At 34.8% G+C, this 14,078-nt stretch overlaps 1 protein-coding gene across 16 annotated transcripts in view; it reads left to right on the top strand.

The window, feature by feature from the left end:
* PPFIA2 (PTPRF interacting protein alpha 2) overlaps window positions 1-14,078 on the top strand; it is a 477,637-nt gene that overhangs the window by 80,383 nt on the left and 383,176 nt on the right. For 11 of the 16 annotated variants that reach the window (XM_045464340.1, XM_045464347.1, XM_045464351.1 and 8 more), the window contains one exon: window positions 2,107-2,160. The exons of the other annotated variants lie outside the window; for them this stretch is intronic. In XM_045464340.1, the coding sequence (XP_045320296.1) occupies window positions 2,107-2,160 (54 nt within the window). The remainder of the gene's footprint in view (window positions 1-2,106; window positions 2,161-14,078) is intronic. 16 annotated transcript variants of the gene reach the window in all.

Raw genomic sequence — 14,078 nt, 5'->3', positions numbered from 1 at the left:
AGGCATATATTAACTCAAAATGTACTTAACGTTTTTTTCTTTCATTTTAAATGTACTTAGAAATAACTTTTAATATGAATAGAATTTTGTTTTTTGTCATGGTCATAACAGGTGTGTTTATAAACAGTGCAATGGCTGTGTGTTTTATTTTCTATTTATCTAGTATTTTAGCTACTACCTAATTTTGTCAGTTCATTCCATGAAATTCTAAAACAGTTTTAAAAGTTATATTTTACCTTTAGATTAAAAATGTGTGCCAGTTTATAAATGTTTCATACTTTACTTTTATTATCTAAGGACATAAGATTACTTAAATGATTTAATGATAACGTTAAAGAACTTGTTAGATCAAATAATTTAAATGATTTGATTGTTTATGGTGTACATGGTAGTGAAATAAAGAACTTCAGCAAGACAGAAAGGGAGAGCCTTTTACAATAGACTTAACAATGCAGGCATATTAATTGGGATCTTCCTGTTTTTGAGAGGCAGAAATTTAAAGTTGCAGGCAGGAGAACATGTAGTTTCAAATGAGGCCCAAATGATAGAATCAAGGACTTGGACCCTACCATTATATCTTTCTAAATCCACATTGCCTTAATTTTCCATAAGACTTCTATCTCATTGGAAGCAGTCTTTCTAAGCCTCTTTTGGAGCTAGAGTGAGGGAGAGGAAGTTCCTCAAAGGGATGCTGACTATGGAAAAATATGATATACAATATATTTGTTACAGTGAAGACAACTTAATAATTTTCTTGGCAAGCATTCCTTGTGGTTGCCTTATCATTTATGGCCCTTGATAAAATATGCATGTAGAAATTCATCGCCCATTGAGTTCCTGTTCAAAGTCAGCTTCTTCTGATGGAAACTTCCATCACACCATTCCTTTCTTCTCCCTTATCCTGCCTTTAATGTTGTCTAATGTTGTCATCACATGCTTATTTCAGCCCCTTGTTTTTGTTTTGTTTTGTTTTTGTTAGGACTCCCTATTTTTGAGATACTAGGGAAATAATGTGATTAAGTCACGAATGAATTTGTAACATAAATCTTCTTAATGGTATAAAGGAATCAGCTATTTCTCTGATCACAGGTATTTAATTTTCTCTTCCTTCAATCTTGACTCCATTCTCTTTCATCTTTGATTTCTTACTGCAACTGTATTTCCCAGGTTCCTTATCCCTATCCTTTCAACTAGATGCAGACAGATAAGTGACCAGGGTCACAACCAAGAAACTTTTTATGAAGTATAACTCTTCAGTGGAGCCCCAGACTCCTATCCAGCCCCCTTTGAGCAGAGAGTTTTGGTTTTGTTTTTTCACTGGGGGGACTGGGGTATGATTTAAAACTACGATGGTTGCAAGCATTAAAATCCTGAGAGGTTTTAGTTAAAAATCCAGAATTCTAGCTTTTGAAAAAGTTACATGGTTAGTAACCCTGGAAGCAAAGTCCTGCAACCAAGGTGGAGCTGTATTCGTACCTATAAACAGGCACACGCTCTCCAGTTTGTCGCAGTCACCTGTTTCTCCGTTTATGATACCTTTGACAATATAATCATTACTCAGGCATGATCTTCTGCAGTTACTGATTCAAGATTCGAAATCAGTCCTTGTAGAAGAATAGTTAGTCTTTTTTAAAAATATTTTTATCTTCCAAGTACAGTAATAGAGTAGACTATACATAATTAAAATTTTTATAGGTTCAGCGTTTTCCATGGGATATGTATTCTTGCAAATAATATGTTAAATTGCAGTTTTGTTAAAATTACTTTTTTTTTTTGTTCTGTCCTCATTTCAACACCTTAGAGAACAAAACATTTGCTTTCCTACCTAGAGCCTAGCCTTTTTTTTCCTCATATTTCAAGACTTGTCTATGTACATTTTTTTTTCTTTTTACAGAGTGTGCAGAATTAGAGGAAATATCTAGATTTTTAGATACAGGTTATTTGTATAGTGTTACAGTGTGCAAGACTGTCTGAAAACAAAACAAAGAAAACAAATGTAGCTGTGTGCCCTAACTTAGTAGCTAAAGAAAATATTATACTATGGGTTTGGGAAATTCTCCATGCTGTTGAGTAGCATTTTACAATCAACACCTCTCCCCTTTTCAGGATATCGAATCCCTAACAGGAGGGCTGACTGGTTCTAAGGGGGCTGATCCACCGGTAAGTTAGATTCTTCATTAAATTTAACTATTGACAAATTGAATTATGTACACACCAGATCATGAGATAGTTACTTGTATACAATTTGTGATATAGATACCTTTTGGAAATCTGTAGTTATTGCATAACTAATACAAAAGTGTGAACTGATTTGAGGTGGTGTTTGCTATTTTTAAAAGTTTTAAGATCTCATAAAATTATCTCCATGTACTGACTTTAAAAATAAGAGTAAAATCTTCATTAGAATGTGTAAATACTTTACGTCCTATGGCCTACACCAAAACTTTTGGAACATGAGGGGAAGTTTTACCATTCTAAATATGAATGTATGATTTGGGTTGCAATATATTTTCTAGTTACTGAGAAAAATTATTGTATCAGCCCATTTTATCAACAGTGTTAATTTGTGATATTGCTGTTTCTTTTCTACTTTATCTGGGAAGCTTCTGGAACATTAGAAAAGGTGCTCTAAAGTTTTAAAGTATTATTATTTGTAAGCAATAAGAAGAGATTGATAGTCTAGTATTGGAATATCTTGGTACTTTCTGTGATATCTGCTTTCAGAAAATATTGATTAAGATAACATTTATGTGATTCCATGTTTGAAGTACAAACATGAGTTCGTGGTGTATATCTTAAGTAATAAGATTCAATCTGTTTCAACAGAGAATCAGTGCATAAATTTCTATCACTGTTTGCTTTTCACTTCGCACTGTGAGGTTTAATGCAGAACGCACAGAACCTACTCTCATCAATTTTAGCTATACTTCCTCTAGGTCTCTAGGATCTAGGTGGAGTGCGTAATCACATTAAAACAGCGAGGTGTTCAAAGACAACTTTCAACGGCACCTCTTTCTCTCCTGTCTCCCTCATGTGTCCATGATGTTGTCTGATCTTCATCAAATTACTCCTAGAGTAGGCTAAACAACATATTTTAGTCCTATCCCTTCCTTTTATTTTCAGTGTCTGAATTTATGTTGGAAAAAATGTATTGTCTTCAGGTATCTGCTTATATTTAGTCCCTGAACCTATTACATTACAGTATAAAGCAAGATGAAATGTAAGTCAGCCAGCGAGTATATTGTGACAGGATTTACAGGCAGCCCTATATTCAAGTAGTGTAGGTGAATGTTTATGTGATGTAATTTCAGCCTGCTGCTTAGCATGGTGTTTTACGTAGCACTCAAATTTTATTAGGAGAGTAAACCCATTTCGTTCCAAATCGCACCCTCATAGGTCTACTGATTCTTAAAAGAATTCCACAATTAGAGATCAGTTGGTTTTAAAAGGATTTGTCCCTGGCTCAAATAAAAATTAATCACCTCTTTTCTGCAAGGGGTGATTAAAATCTTATTCATTATTTATATGTTAAAATAAGTTAAGCATATCCTTTCAAGAAAACATTTTCCAAATATGGAAAATTGAGTGGGCTTAAAGCCTAGTTGTTGAAAGAAGCTCCTTGCAGGGAAAAAAGATCACAGAAAGGAATGATGGTGTACAGAAGGCAAGCCTCATCAACTTCATTCCCAATTGCTGAAAGTGAAGTGTGTGTGTGTGTGTGTGTGTGTGTGTGTATGTGTGTGTGTGTAGTTTATATTGTGAAGATAGATGTTCCCTCTTGGCCGTGCCCTACCATGATGTTGGTTATTTTATACTGCTGCCTGTATTTTCAGAAATTCAATGACTATGCCTATTTTTTACCTTTTTGTAGAATGGAAAACATGCAGATTTTAGAGTACATAAGAGCTTAGGCAATCAATTAGGGGTTAACAGTACACATAAATTTAGTACCCCCCCCCATTGTTAAAGATTTATCTAGAATATATTACTGGATGCTATATAATAAAATCATTTTTAGTCCCATATAAACCTTATATAGGACAGTCTAAGTAGAAGTGAAATGGTAATAGTATCTAGTGTTATTTCAGTCATTTAAGAGTAAGACTTTGAATGGAGTTGTTGTTCTTGCCCCCAAGTTAGAAAACTGAAAGTCAGATTATATTAATTATAACCTAAACCCATTTGAAGTTTTATATAACTTTTCCTTTCTCTAAAAAACATCTTTATAATAGGTCATCTAAATACTATTGTCCATTTCTAAAGTTACGTCTTTTGCATAAGTGTTTACAATATATTACCAAAATCATTCAACAATGAAATTTTTATTGCTAAGAAATTCAAGGTCCTTTACTTCCCCCTCATTATACAGAATGTATAAAGTGCTGAATGAATGGCGTCTTACAATACATCACAATGGTGCAGAGCTGTGAAATAATTTCTTTACCAGTATATCAGAAATCTCAGGGATATTTTTAAATGTGTTATATTAAAAAATTGTAATTTTTTTCTCTGGGTATGCATATATTATTTCTGAAGCATGGGAAAAAAGTGGAGTTTATATTATTTTAAATAGTATACATGTACAAAAAGTTGTGTACATTTGTAAATGTAATTATAAATAAGTTTGCATACCTGGAAAGAATAAGTTTGAGGAAGTCCAAGAATATAGTTTACATTAATATTTTTAACAATAAATGTTACCAAGTTTCTTTTTGAAAATTCAAGCAGTCTCAGTTTCAATACTGATAATGAATGGGAGAATCATTCATTTATGATTTTCAGGAGCAATTCAAGTTTTATGATGGCTTTCTTTCTCTGAAAAGGATTCCAAGAGGATTTTTTTTTTAATTCAGAAACTGAAAATTAATTGATTCAGTAGATAGAATTTACAGATTTTTCTAAATCACAGTTATTTTTTTTTTTAAGTTTTTTTTTTTTAACGTTTTATTTATTTTTGAGACAGAGAGAGACAAAGCATGAACGGGGGAGGGGCAGAGAGAGAGGGAGACACAGAATCGGAAGCAGGCTCCAGGCTCTGAGCCACCAGCCCAGAGCCCGACGCGGGGCTCGAACTCACGGACCGCGAGATCATGACCTGAGCTGAAGTCGGACGCTTTACCAACTGCGCCACCCAGGCGCCCCAATCACAGTTATTTTTAAGAACTCTTCTATCATTGAGAAATGTATCAACAGTTTAATATTACCTTGAAACTGCTTTTGAAAAACTGTAGCAGACATAGTCTACATTTAGCATATGTTTTCCATTCACAAAAATTGGATCACAAGTTAACTTCCAGTGTAAAAACATAACATATATTTACATATAAAAATAAAGTGAAAGAAAATGTATAATTAAAATCTAAAGGGTAAAAATATCATTAGGTTAAATAGTGCTTTTTATATACTATTTGCCATAGTGTTTTCATTTTTTTTCTTGGTTTTATTTAAATTCCAGTGTAATTAACATACAGTTTATGTATCAGATATATAGTGATTCCACATTTCCATACAACACCCGGTGCTCATCACGACAAGTGCCCTCCTTAATCCCCATCAATTTCACCCATCTCCACCCCCACCTTCCCCCTGGTAATGAGCAGTTTGTTCTCTATAGTTTGTTCTCTATAGTCTATATAGTCTGTTTTTTGATTTGCCTCTCTCTCTTGTTTTTTCCCTTTGCTCATTTGTTGTTTTTTAAGTTCCACATTATGAGTGAAATCAAATGAATTTATCTTTCTCTGACTGACTTACTTTGCTTAACATACTTTCTAGCTCCATCCATGCCATTGCAAATGGCAAGATTTCATTTTCTTGTATAGCTAAGTAATATTCCTGTGTGTGTGTGTGTGTGAGTGTATACCCCACGTCTTTTTTTCCTAATGTTAATTTATTTTTATTTTTATCTTTTTAATACAATTTATTGTCAAATTGGCTTCCATACAACACCCAGTGCTCATCCCAAGTGCCCTCCTCAGTGCCCATCCATCACCCACTTTCCCCTCTCCCCCACCACCCATCAACCCTCATTTTGTTCTCTGTATTTAAGAGTCTCTTATGGTTTGCTTCCCACCATCTGTGTTTGTAACTACTTTTTCCCCCTACCCTTCCCCCATGTTCTTCTGTTAAGTTCCTCAAGGTTCACGTATGAGTGAAAACATATGCTATCTGTCTTTCTTTGAGTTATTTCACTTAGCATAATGCCTTCCAGTTCCATCCACATTACTGCAAATGGCAGGATTTCATTCTATCTCATTGCCAAGTTGTATTGCATTGTATATATAAACCACATCTTTATCCATTCATCAGTTGATGAACATTTAGGGTCTTTCCATAATTTGGCTATTGTTGAAAGCGTTGCTATAAACATTGGGGCACAAGTGCACCTATGCATCAGCACTCCTGTATCCCTTGGGTAAATTCCTAGCAGTGCTATTTCTGGGTCATAGGGTAGTTCTGTTTTTAATTTTTTGAGGAACCTCCACACTGTTTACCAGAGAGGCTGCACCAGTTTGCATTCTCACCAACAGTGCAAGAGGGTTCCTGTTTCTCCACATCCTCACCAGCATCTGTTGTTTCCTGAGTTGTTCATTTTAGCCACTCTGACCAGTGTAAGGTGGTATCTCATTGTGGCTTTTATTTGTATTTCCCTGATGATGAGTGATGTTGAGCATCATTTCACGTGTCTGTTGGCCATCTGGATGTCTTTGGAAAAGTGTCTATTCATGTCTTTTGCCCATTTCTTCACTGGATTATTTGATTTTTGGGTGTGGAGTTTGGTGAGTTCTTTATAGATTTTGGATACTAGCCCTTTTTCTGATATGTCATTTGCAAATATCTTTTCCCATTCCATCAGTTGCCTTTTGGTTTTGTTGATTGTTTCCTTTGCAGTGCAGAAGCTTTTTTATCTTGATGAGGTCCCAATATTCATTTTTGCTTTTAATTCCCTTGCCATTGGAGATGTGTTGAGTAAGAAATTGCTGCGACTGAGGTCAAAGAGGTTGTTGCCTGCTTTCTCCTCTAGGGTTTTGAAGGTTTCCTGTCTCACATTCAGGTCTTTCATACATTTTGAGTTTATTTTTGTGTATGGTGTAAGAAAGTGGTCTAGTTTCATTCTTCTGCCTGTTGCTGTTCAGTTTTCCCTGCACCATTTGCTAAAGAGACTGTCTTTTTTCCATTGGATACTCTTTCCTGCTTTGTCAAAGATTAGTCATACATTTGTGGGTCCAATTCTGAGTTGTCTATTCTATTCCACTGGTCTATGTGTCTGTTTTTCTGCCAATACCATACTGTCTTGATGATTAGCTTTATAGTAGAGGCTGAAGTCTGGAATTGTGATGCCTCCTGCTTTGATCTTCTTCAGTGTTACTTTCACTATTTGTATCCCACATCTTCTTTATCCATTCATCAATTGATAGACACTTGGGCTGTTTTCATAATTTGGCTGTTGTAGATAATGCTGCTATAAACATCAGGAAGTATATAGAAATACAGGTCTACCTTAAGAAGCAAGAAATATCTCAAATAAATAACCTAATATTACATCTAAAGGAGCCAGAAAAGGAACAACAAATGAAGCCTAAAGCTAGCCAAAGAAAGGAAATAAAGATGAGAGCAGAAATAAATGATATAGAAGGTAGAAAAAAAAATAGAACAGATCAATGAAACCAGGAGTTGGTTCTTTGAAAAAAATAATAAAATTGGTAAACCTCTTGCCAGAATTATTAAAAAGGAAAGAAAAAGGACCCAAATAAATAAATCACAAATGAGAAAGGAAAAATAACAACACTACAGAAATACAAAAAATCATAAGAGAATATTATGTAAAACTAAATGCCAGCAAATTGGATAAGCTAGAAGTGGATAATTTCCTAGAAACATACAAACTACCAAAATTGAAACAGGATGAAATAGAAAACTTGAACAGACCAATAAGTGGCAATAATAAAAGAAAATCTCCTAACGAACAAACAAAAGTCCAGGGCCAGATGGCTTCACAGGCAAATTCTACCAAATATTTAAAGAAGAGTTACTACCTGTTCTCTCAAACTGTTCCAAAAAAATAGAAATAGAAGGAAAACTTCCAAACTTATTAGATGAAACCAGCATTACCCTGATACCAAAGCCAGGTAAAGACTCCAGTAAAAAAGAAAACTATAGGCCATTATCCCCGATGAACATGGATGCAAAAATTGTCAATAAAATACTAACTAAATACAATAATATGTTTTAAAAAATCATTCACCATGATCAAGTGGAATTTATTTATGAGTTGCAAGGGTGGTTCAATATTTTCAAATCAATCATTGTGTTATATCACATTAATAAGAGAAAGGGTAAGAACCTTATGATCATTTTAATCGATGCAGATGAAACGTTTGACAAAGTACAACATCCATTCATGGTGTTTTAAAGTTTAAAAAAAATGTTAAGATGTAAAAATCTGATGAAATTTCTTATGAGGGTAGTCATGTGAAACCAGTATTGTGATGAATCACTGTCTAGCCCATGAGCCAGAGCCAGAGGTGTTGACCAGCCCCACTCAAGAACCAGGATTTGTCCCAGCCTATGGGCTAATTCTAATCTGCAGCTAGAATTTAGTAGCTCAACTTGGTCATAAAACTTAAGTTTAATGACAGCAGACCCATACAGACTAACATACAAAATGAGGAAGGTTTCTCTTCTTAATTTGGTTTAAGAAATGTCTGATTATTAATTAGCTGTTTGCTTTCTTATCATTTTTGATTCTTTTTAAGGGTCAATATGGGCAAAATCTGATAGGGACAAACCCTAAACTACATGAAACACATTTTTGAACATATTTCACTGTAACATACACATTGGTTAAATGCGGAAATGTCATGATATTTCATAGTGCTAGTATCAGTGTTTGAATTAAGTCTACCTCATTGCCTCATCCAGAACTTATAGCAGTAAAACTGGGGCTATGCAGTCCCTTCCCTGTTTTTCTTTCTGTTTGTTACGTTGGAGTAACAGGATCTATACATTTGCTTCTTACAGAACTTAGTTCTTTTCATTGTTCTGTTTCCTTTATCCAAATGCTAATGGTTCTTTTTATTTCTAAAGTATGGTGAATAAGTGGATGCCCATCTAAGCCATATCCTTGGGTTTGATATGTACACCATCCTAAACATTCTCTAGCTTTATTAATTTTCTCCACTAAAGAACCAGAATTGTACATTCCATATTTTGCTTTTTTCTGTTCTCATTTTAATATCTTCCTGATGGTTCTGAGCAATTTGGGTAAATACTCCATAGAATTTGAAACAAATTTATTTTCTTGAGGGTGGTGTTTAGACCAGATTATATATTTTTCAAGTTCTGAATGGTCTTAAATTTTTAAAGTCTCCAAAACCAATTTTAATTTGATTATTCAAAAAATGCCAGTGTTCTACTTATTTGCTTCAAAAGATAAGAGAATAAAAAAAGTAAATCTGAATTGTGATCTAATATAGTTTATTTCAACTTAGACTTTATATTGCTATATTACATACTTAAATTCTTCTATTTATTTATTTGAAATTCAGTGTATATTTGAGTATACACTATGTGTTAGACATTCGTTTAGGTTTTGGAAATAGTGATGTACAACACACAGTTTCTCACTTCAGAATCTTACGATGTAGTGGAGTAGACAGGTTGGTAAAAACAATTCCAGCGTAAACTAAACACAGGATGAGATGAAAATGAGTAAGATAATTCATATAATCTGATTGTTAGAGGTGAAAGGGGCTGGAGAATCAAGGAAGGTGAATAGAAGAAAATACTGCCTAACTTAATAAGTGTAGGATAAGTTGAAGTTTGCCAACTGAGGAGAGTGGGGCATGGCATTTTAAACAGAGGAAACAGTGTGTGTGCATAGGTCAAAAAAAGTGAAAATAACTTACTGTGGCTAGAGTATGAATAAGCTGGAGTGTTGGAAGTAGTGGTGAAGATAAAAGGCTAGGTTAGGCCAGGGCAAGACATGAGAAATTTCATGGAAGGAATTTGTTCTCTATAGTAAGAACCATGAAAAACCATTAAAGTCTTTAAACAGGAGATCACTTAATCAGCTCTGTCAAACATTTTTTTTTTATTCCACTTGTAGAGTGATTTATAAAAGTCTAAAAAGCAAGAGAACAAGTGAAAGGCTCTTGCAGTCATCCAAAAGAAAGATAATAAAAATGATAACTGCAGCGTGTGTGTGTGTGTGTGTGTGTGTGTGTGTATCCCACTGAATTATAATACTAATAGAAGGCCATATCTCAAGAGAATGTCAACATTTTGAGTAAAACACTGAATGATTGATATGAACCTATAGAGTGGCAGTGAAAATGGAGAGGGTTGGACCGATTGATGAGTTAGTAAGGACACAGTGAATACTCAAGAATAGGGGTTGTTCAGAGAGGGGAGAATGAGACATACTGAGAACTTAAGGTTGACTTTGGTTTGGCAATTGAGTGAATGGAAGACAAGAATAGAGATAAGAATACCATGAGGTAGTGAGTGCACTTTTAGAGGGGGGGTGATGAGTTCAGTTTGGGCACATTAATTTGAGCTGACACAGTTGGGAATGTATGAATGATGTTGGAATTTCTAGGTGAGATCTCATTTAGAGCCATTGATTTGGACATGTAGAATAGTCAGTAATTGAAGCCATTGGAGTTGATGAAGTTACCTCCAAAAAAGGTATTCCAAGTGATGTTCATTGTAAACTTCAGAGGAAGGAAAGAATTTAAGTAATAATCAGAGGAAAGGGAAAGATCAGAGTAGGCCTCAAAAAAGAGCAGAGATGGGTGCAAGGAAGGAGTACCAGGAAGCTGTGGAATCAAACATGCTAAAGTCAAGAGAAAGTGGTGATAAGGGTTACTAGCAGTTTCACGATGTTGAGAGTTCAAGGAGAACAGAGTGCCCGTTTTATTGAGCCACAGGAAGATAAAGTGTTCTAGGTGAGAATAATTTAAATGGAATTAACTTGGGTAGAATCACATTTCCAGTGACCTGAATGATAAAATGGAAAAGAAGACTTGGATTCAGTGACTACAGAAAACAATCTCAAAGAGCTTGATTATGAAAAGTGGGAAGGAATAATATCTGATATAGGTTATGAGGTCGAGTGTGTTGAAACATATGGAAAGCACATAAAGCGGGAGGAGAATTTACTGAGGAAAGATAAATTAATTGATAGAGCACAAGGTGAGGCAAAAAAGCAAGGACTCCAGCGCATATTATGGAGAAAGAGCAATGTGTCTTCAAATGTGAAATGAGTGAGAAAGAAAAGATTGTTTTCAAAAATATGTTTCTCAAAAACATTCACAGGTGGAGGTCTTAAGAAGTTGAAAGTTTCCATTTAATAGCTTTTATTTTCCTCACAAAGTATAAACGTGCAAATTAGCTGATAGTAGCAGGGAAGAAAATAGAATAAGGAATTTCAGGAATACAGAGATTTATCTAGCCATTATGGATTATGGGAGAACTATGTAAATCACAGATGGATTACTGGAAAGTGTTAAGGGTCCACATGTGGTTTTTGGCAGTGAATTTGTAATGATTTTAAGTGACTCAAAGGTGTGTTTTCAAAACAGTGCTCAGGTGTTGGAGGGGAGAATGCCTGCAAGCATTTTAATTTCAGGTTGCTCTGCCAGACCATTGCTATGGAAGGGCAATGGGGCAAGATAATGGAGAATGTTAGCAAAGATGCCGTACAGTCTAAGCTGAATAAGAATTGCAGTGGAGATAGGAAGAAATTGAGAAAACAAGAGGGTTCAAAGGTCTTAATAAATTTGAAAAATAGTTGCAGTGGGTGTTGGGAAAAGGATAAAAGGTTATGGTGAGAGAGTAAGATGCTTGATTTAAGCATTTCAGGACCCAAACATTGCCAGGTCTAATAAGATCCAGGTTGTGGTCATGGGAATGGGTGAAGTGCAGAGGGAATGAGGCTCATTGAGTTTGAGGATGCCAAGACAGTGAGGGACCAGTGTAGGATGATCATTTCTGTGAATCCTGCAATCTTTCTTACTACATTCATTCCCTTGATAATCTCAACCTATTTGACAGCTTAAGTGGCATCTAGGAACTGATAACTGAATAATTTACATTTCTACACTGGATAACTTTCCTGAACTTTAGACTTGTGTATCCAACTAAATGTTTGACATATCGTCTTATACACTCAAAAAAGGAATTTAAAGCATGACAAATTAAAAATTGAGCTTCTGATCAGCTCTGTCGCTCTCTACAAATTTCCTGCAGTTTTCCCCATATCAGTTAATGGCTACTATTTCAAAAAAAATCAAGACCTAGAGTCATTTTACAGGTTCTGTCTTCATAATTTATGTAAAATCCAACCAAGTCTCACTACCCCTAGAAAACTATCAGCCTTGTCAAAGCCATCATTCTTTTTCATGTGCATATGCTCAGTGAACCAAGCAGGATAAGTTTGTTAAAGTCAGATCATGTCACATCTAGGCTTGAATCATTGTTGGCTTCCCATCAGAATAAAATTCCCAAAGCTAGTGAAATAGCTTCTAAGACCCTTTATGACTTCTCTCATTACAGTGCCTCTAGGAACTCATCTACCTTTTTATTTTTCCAAAGGTCATTCCACTTTGGTTGTACTAATAATTTGCTACTCTTGACCCAGGCAAGCACTTGCTATTATTTCTTCTGCCTGCCATGCTCCTTCCCCAGATATCACCATGGCTTACTCCCTCATTTTCTTTACGTTTCCCTTAAAATGCTATTTGAACAGAGGGATCATCCGTGAACACCCAATATTCTTTTCCTTGCCTCTATGTGTTTACTGTTAGTGTTCTTCAACTAGAATACAAACTATATGGTTAGGGTCTTTGTCTCTTTTGTTCAGTATAATATCCAAAGATCTAGAAATAAAATCTGTTATATGAATTCTTCAATATAGATTTGCTGAATGAATAATTAAGAACAAACACATTTTAGGCACATGATTTATATGATTACATTTGTGTGCTTAAAATGATTACTAGAATACTGCACGGAGAAAGAGATTAAGAATGTTATAAAAATTCTGTAATGAGATTACACAGTTATACTATGATAGTGGTAGTAAGAATTAAAATAGCAGAGAGTTAAAACCTTAAAAAAAACAATATTGGTAGAACTTTTTGGTGGGGAAGGAAGTGAGACTCATGGATAAATTCAAAAATTGGCCACTGGGGAAAAAATAACAGCAATATAAAACCAGAAGGATATATGTTTGGATACTGTGTATCTTATTTATCTTGTTTACTATCACTATATAATAATTCCCTTTGAAAGGAGAATGCTTCTGTCTGGCTTATAGCCACATTTTCAATGCTTTGAACATAGTGGGCCTTCAGTAAGCATTTAATGATCAAATGAATGAAGCAAGAGTAGTAATGCTAAAGGGTCTTCAGAAGGTGAAACTGTGAACCAAGTATTGCAAACTTCAGTGTAAGGGAGGAAAAAAAGGAGACGTAGTATAAAAGATAAAAAAAAAAAAAAAAAAAAAAAAAAAAAAAGAAACTTCCATTGTTGATTCAAAATACTATTTTAAGCTCCAAAACATATACTACTAATGATAAATATCCCCACATTCTATGGAGAAGTGCTAGACATACTCACCACAGACTTACTAAGTAATAATTACAGTAATATCAGTCCTGCCACTGTGAATGATCACCTTGATTCTGAGAGATGACCAGAAATGAGTCAGCAAAATTTCAGCTGTAGGGAGTGCTACAGGGTTTTTACCCTGTGAAAGAGAGAAGGGTGTGCTTCTCCTAAATCAAATGAAGGTGAGCCCAAAACAGTGACTCAAAGAAGGACCCAATGGCATCTGCATGTTTGGATATTTATTTATTCAGTAGCTAAATCAGTATGTGGTTCCATGGAATAGATGTAAAGTAAGGAGGGAAAGAAATTAATGTGTATCACTTGGATGCATAACCAGTAAATTAGATATTTGCTTCCTATCTAGTAAACTTGAATGGCAGAAGCATGATTAGAGCTATCCTAAGCCAGGGCAATGGAAAGGGGTCTTAATAGGAGTGGCTGTTACAACTAGAGTTTGTTGTGTCAAA

Source organism: Leopardus geoffroyi, chromosome B4 (genome assembly GCF_018350155.1).
Source record: "Leopardus geoffroyi isolate Oge1 chromosome B4, O.geoffroyi_Oge1_pat1.0, whole genome shotgun sequence".
Classification (NCBI taxonomy): Eukaryota; Metazoa; Chordata; class Mammalia; order Carnivora; family Felidae; genus Leopardus; species Leopardus geoffroyi.
The sequence above is the reverse complement of the archived record's forward strand: the minus strand, read 5'-3'. Positions and strand labels throughout refer to the sequence as shown.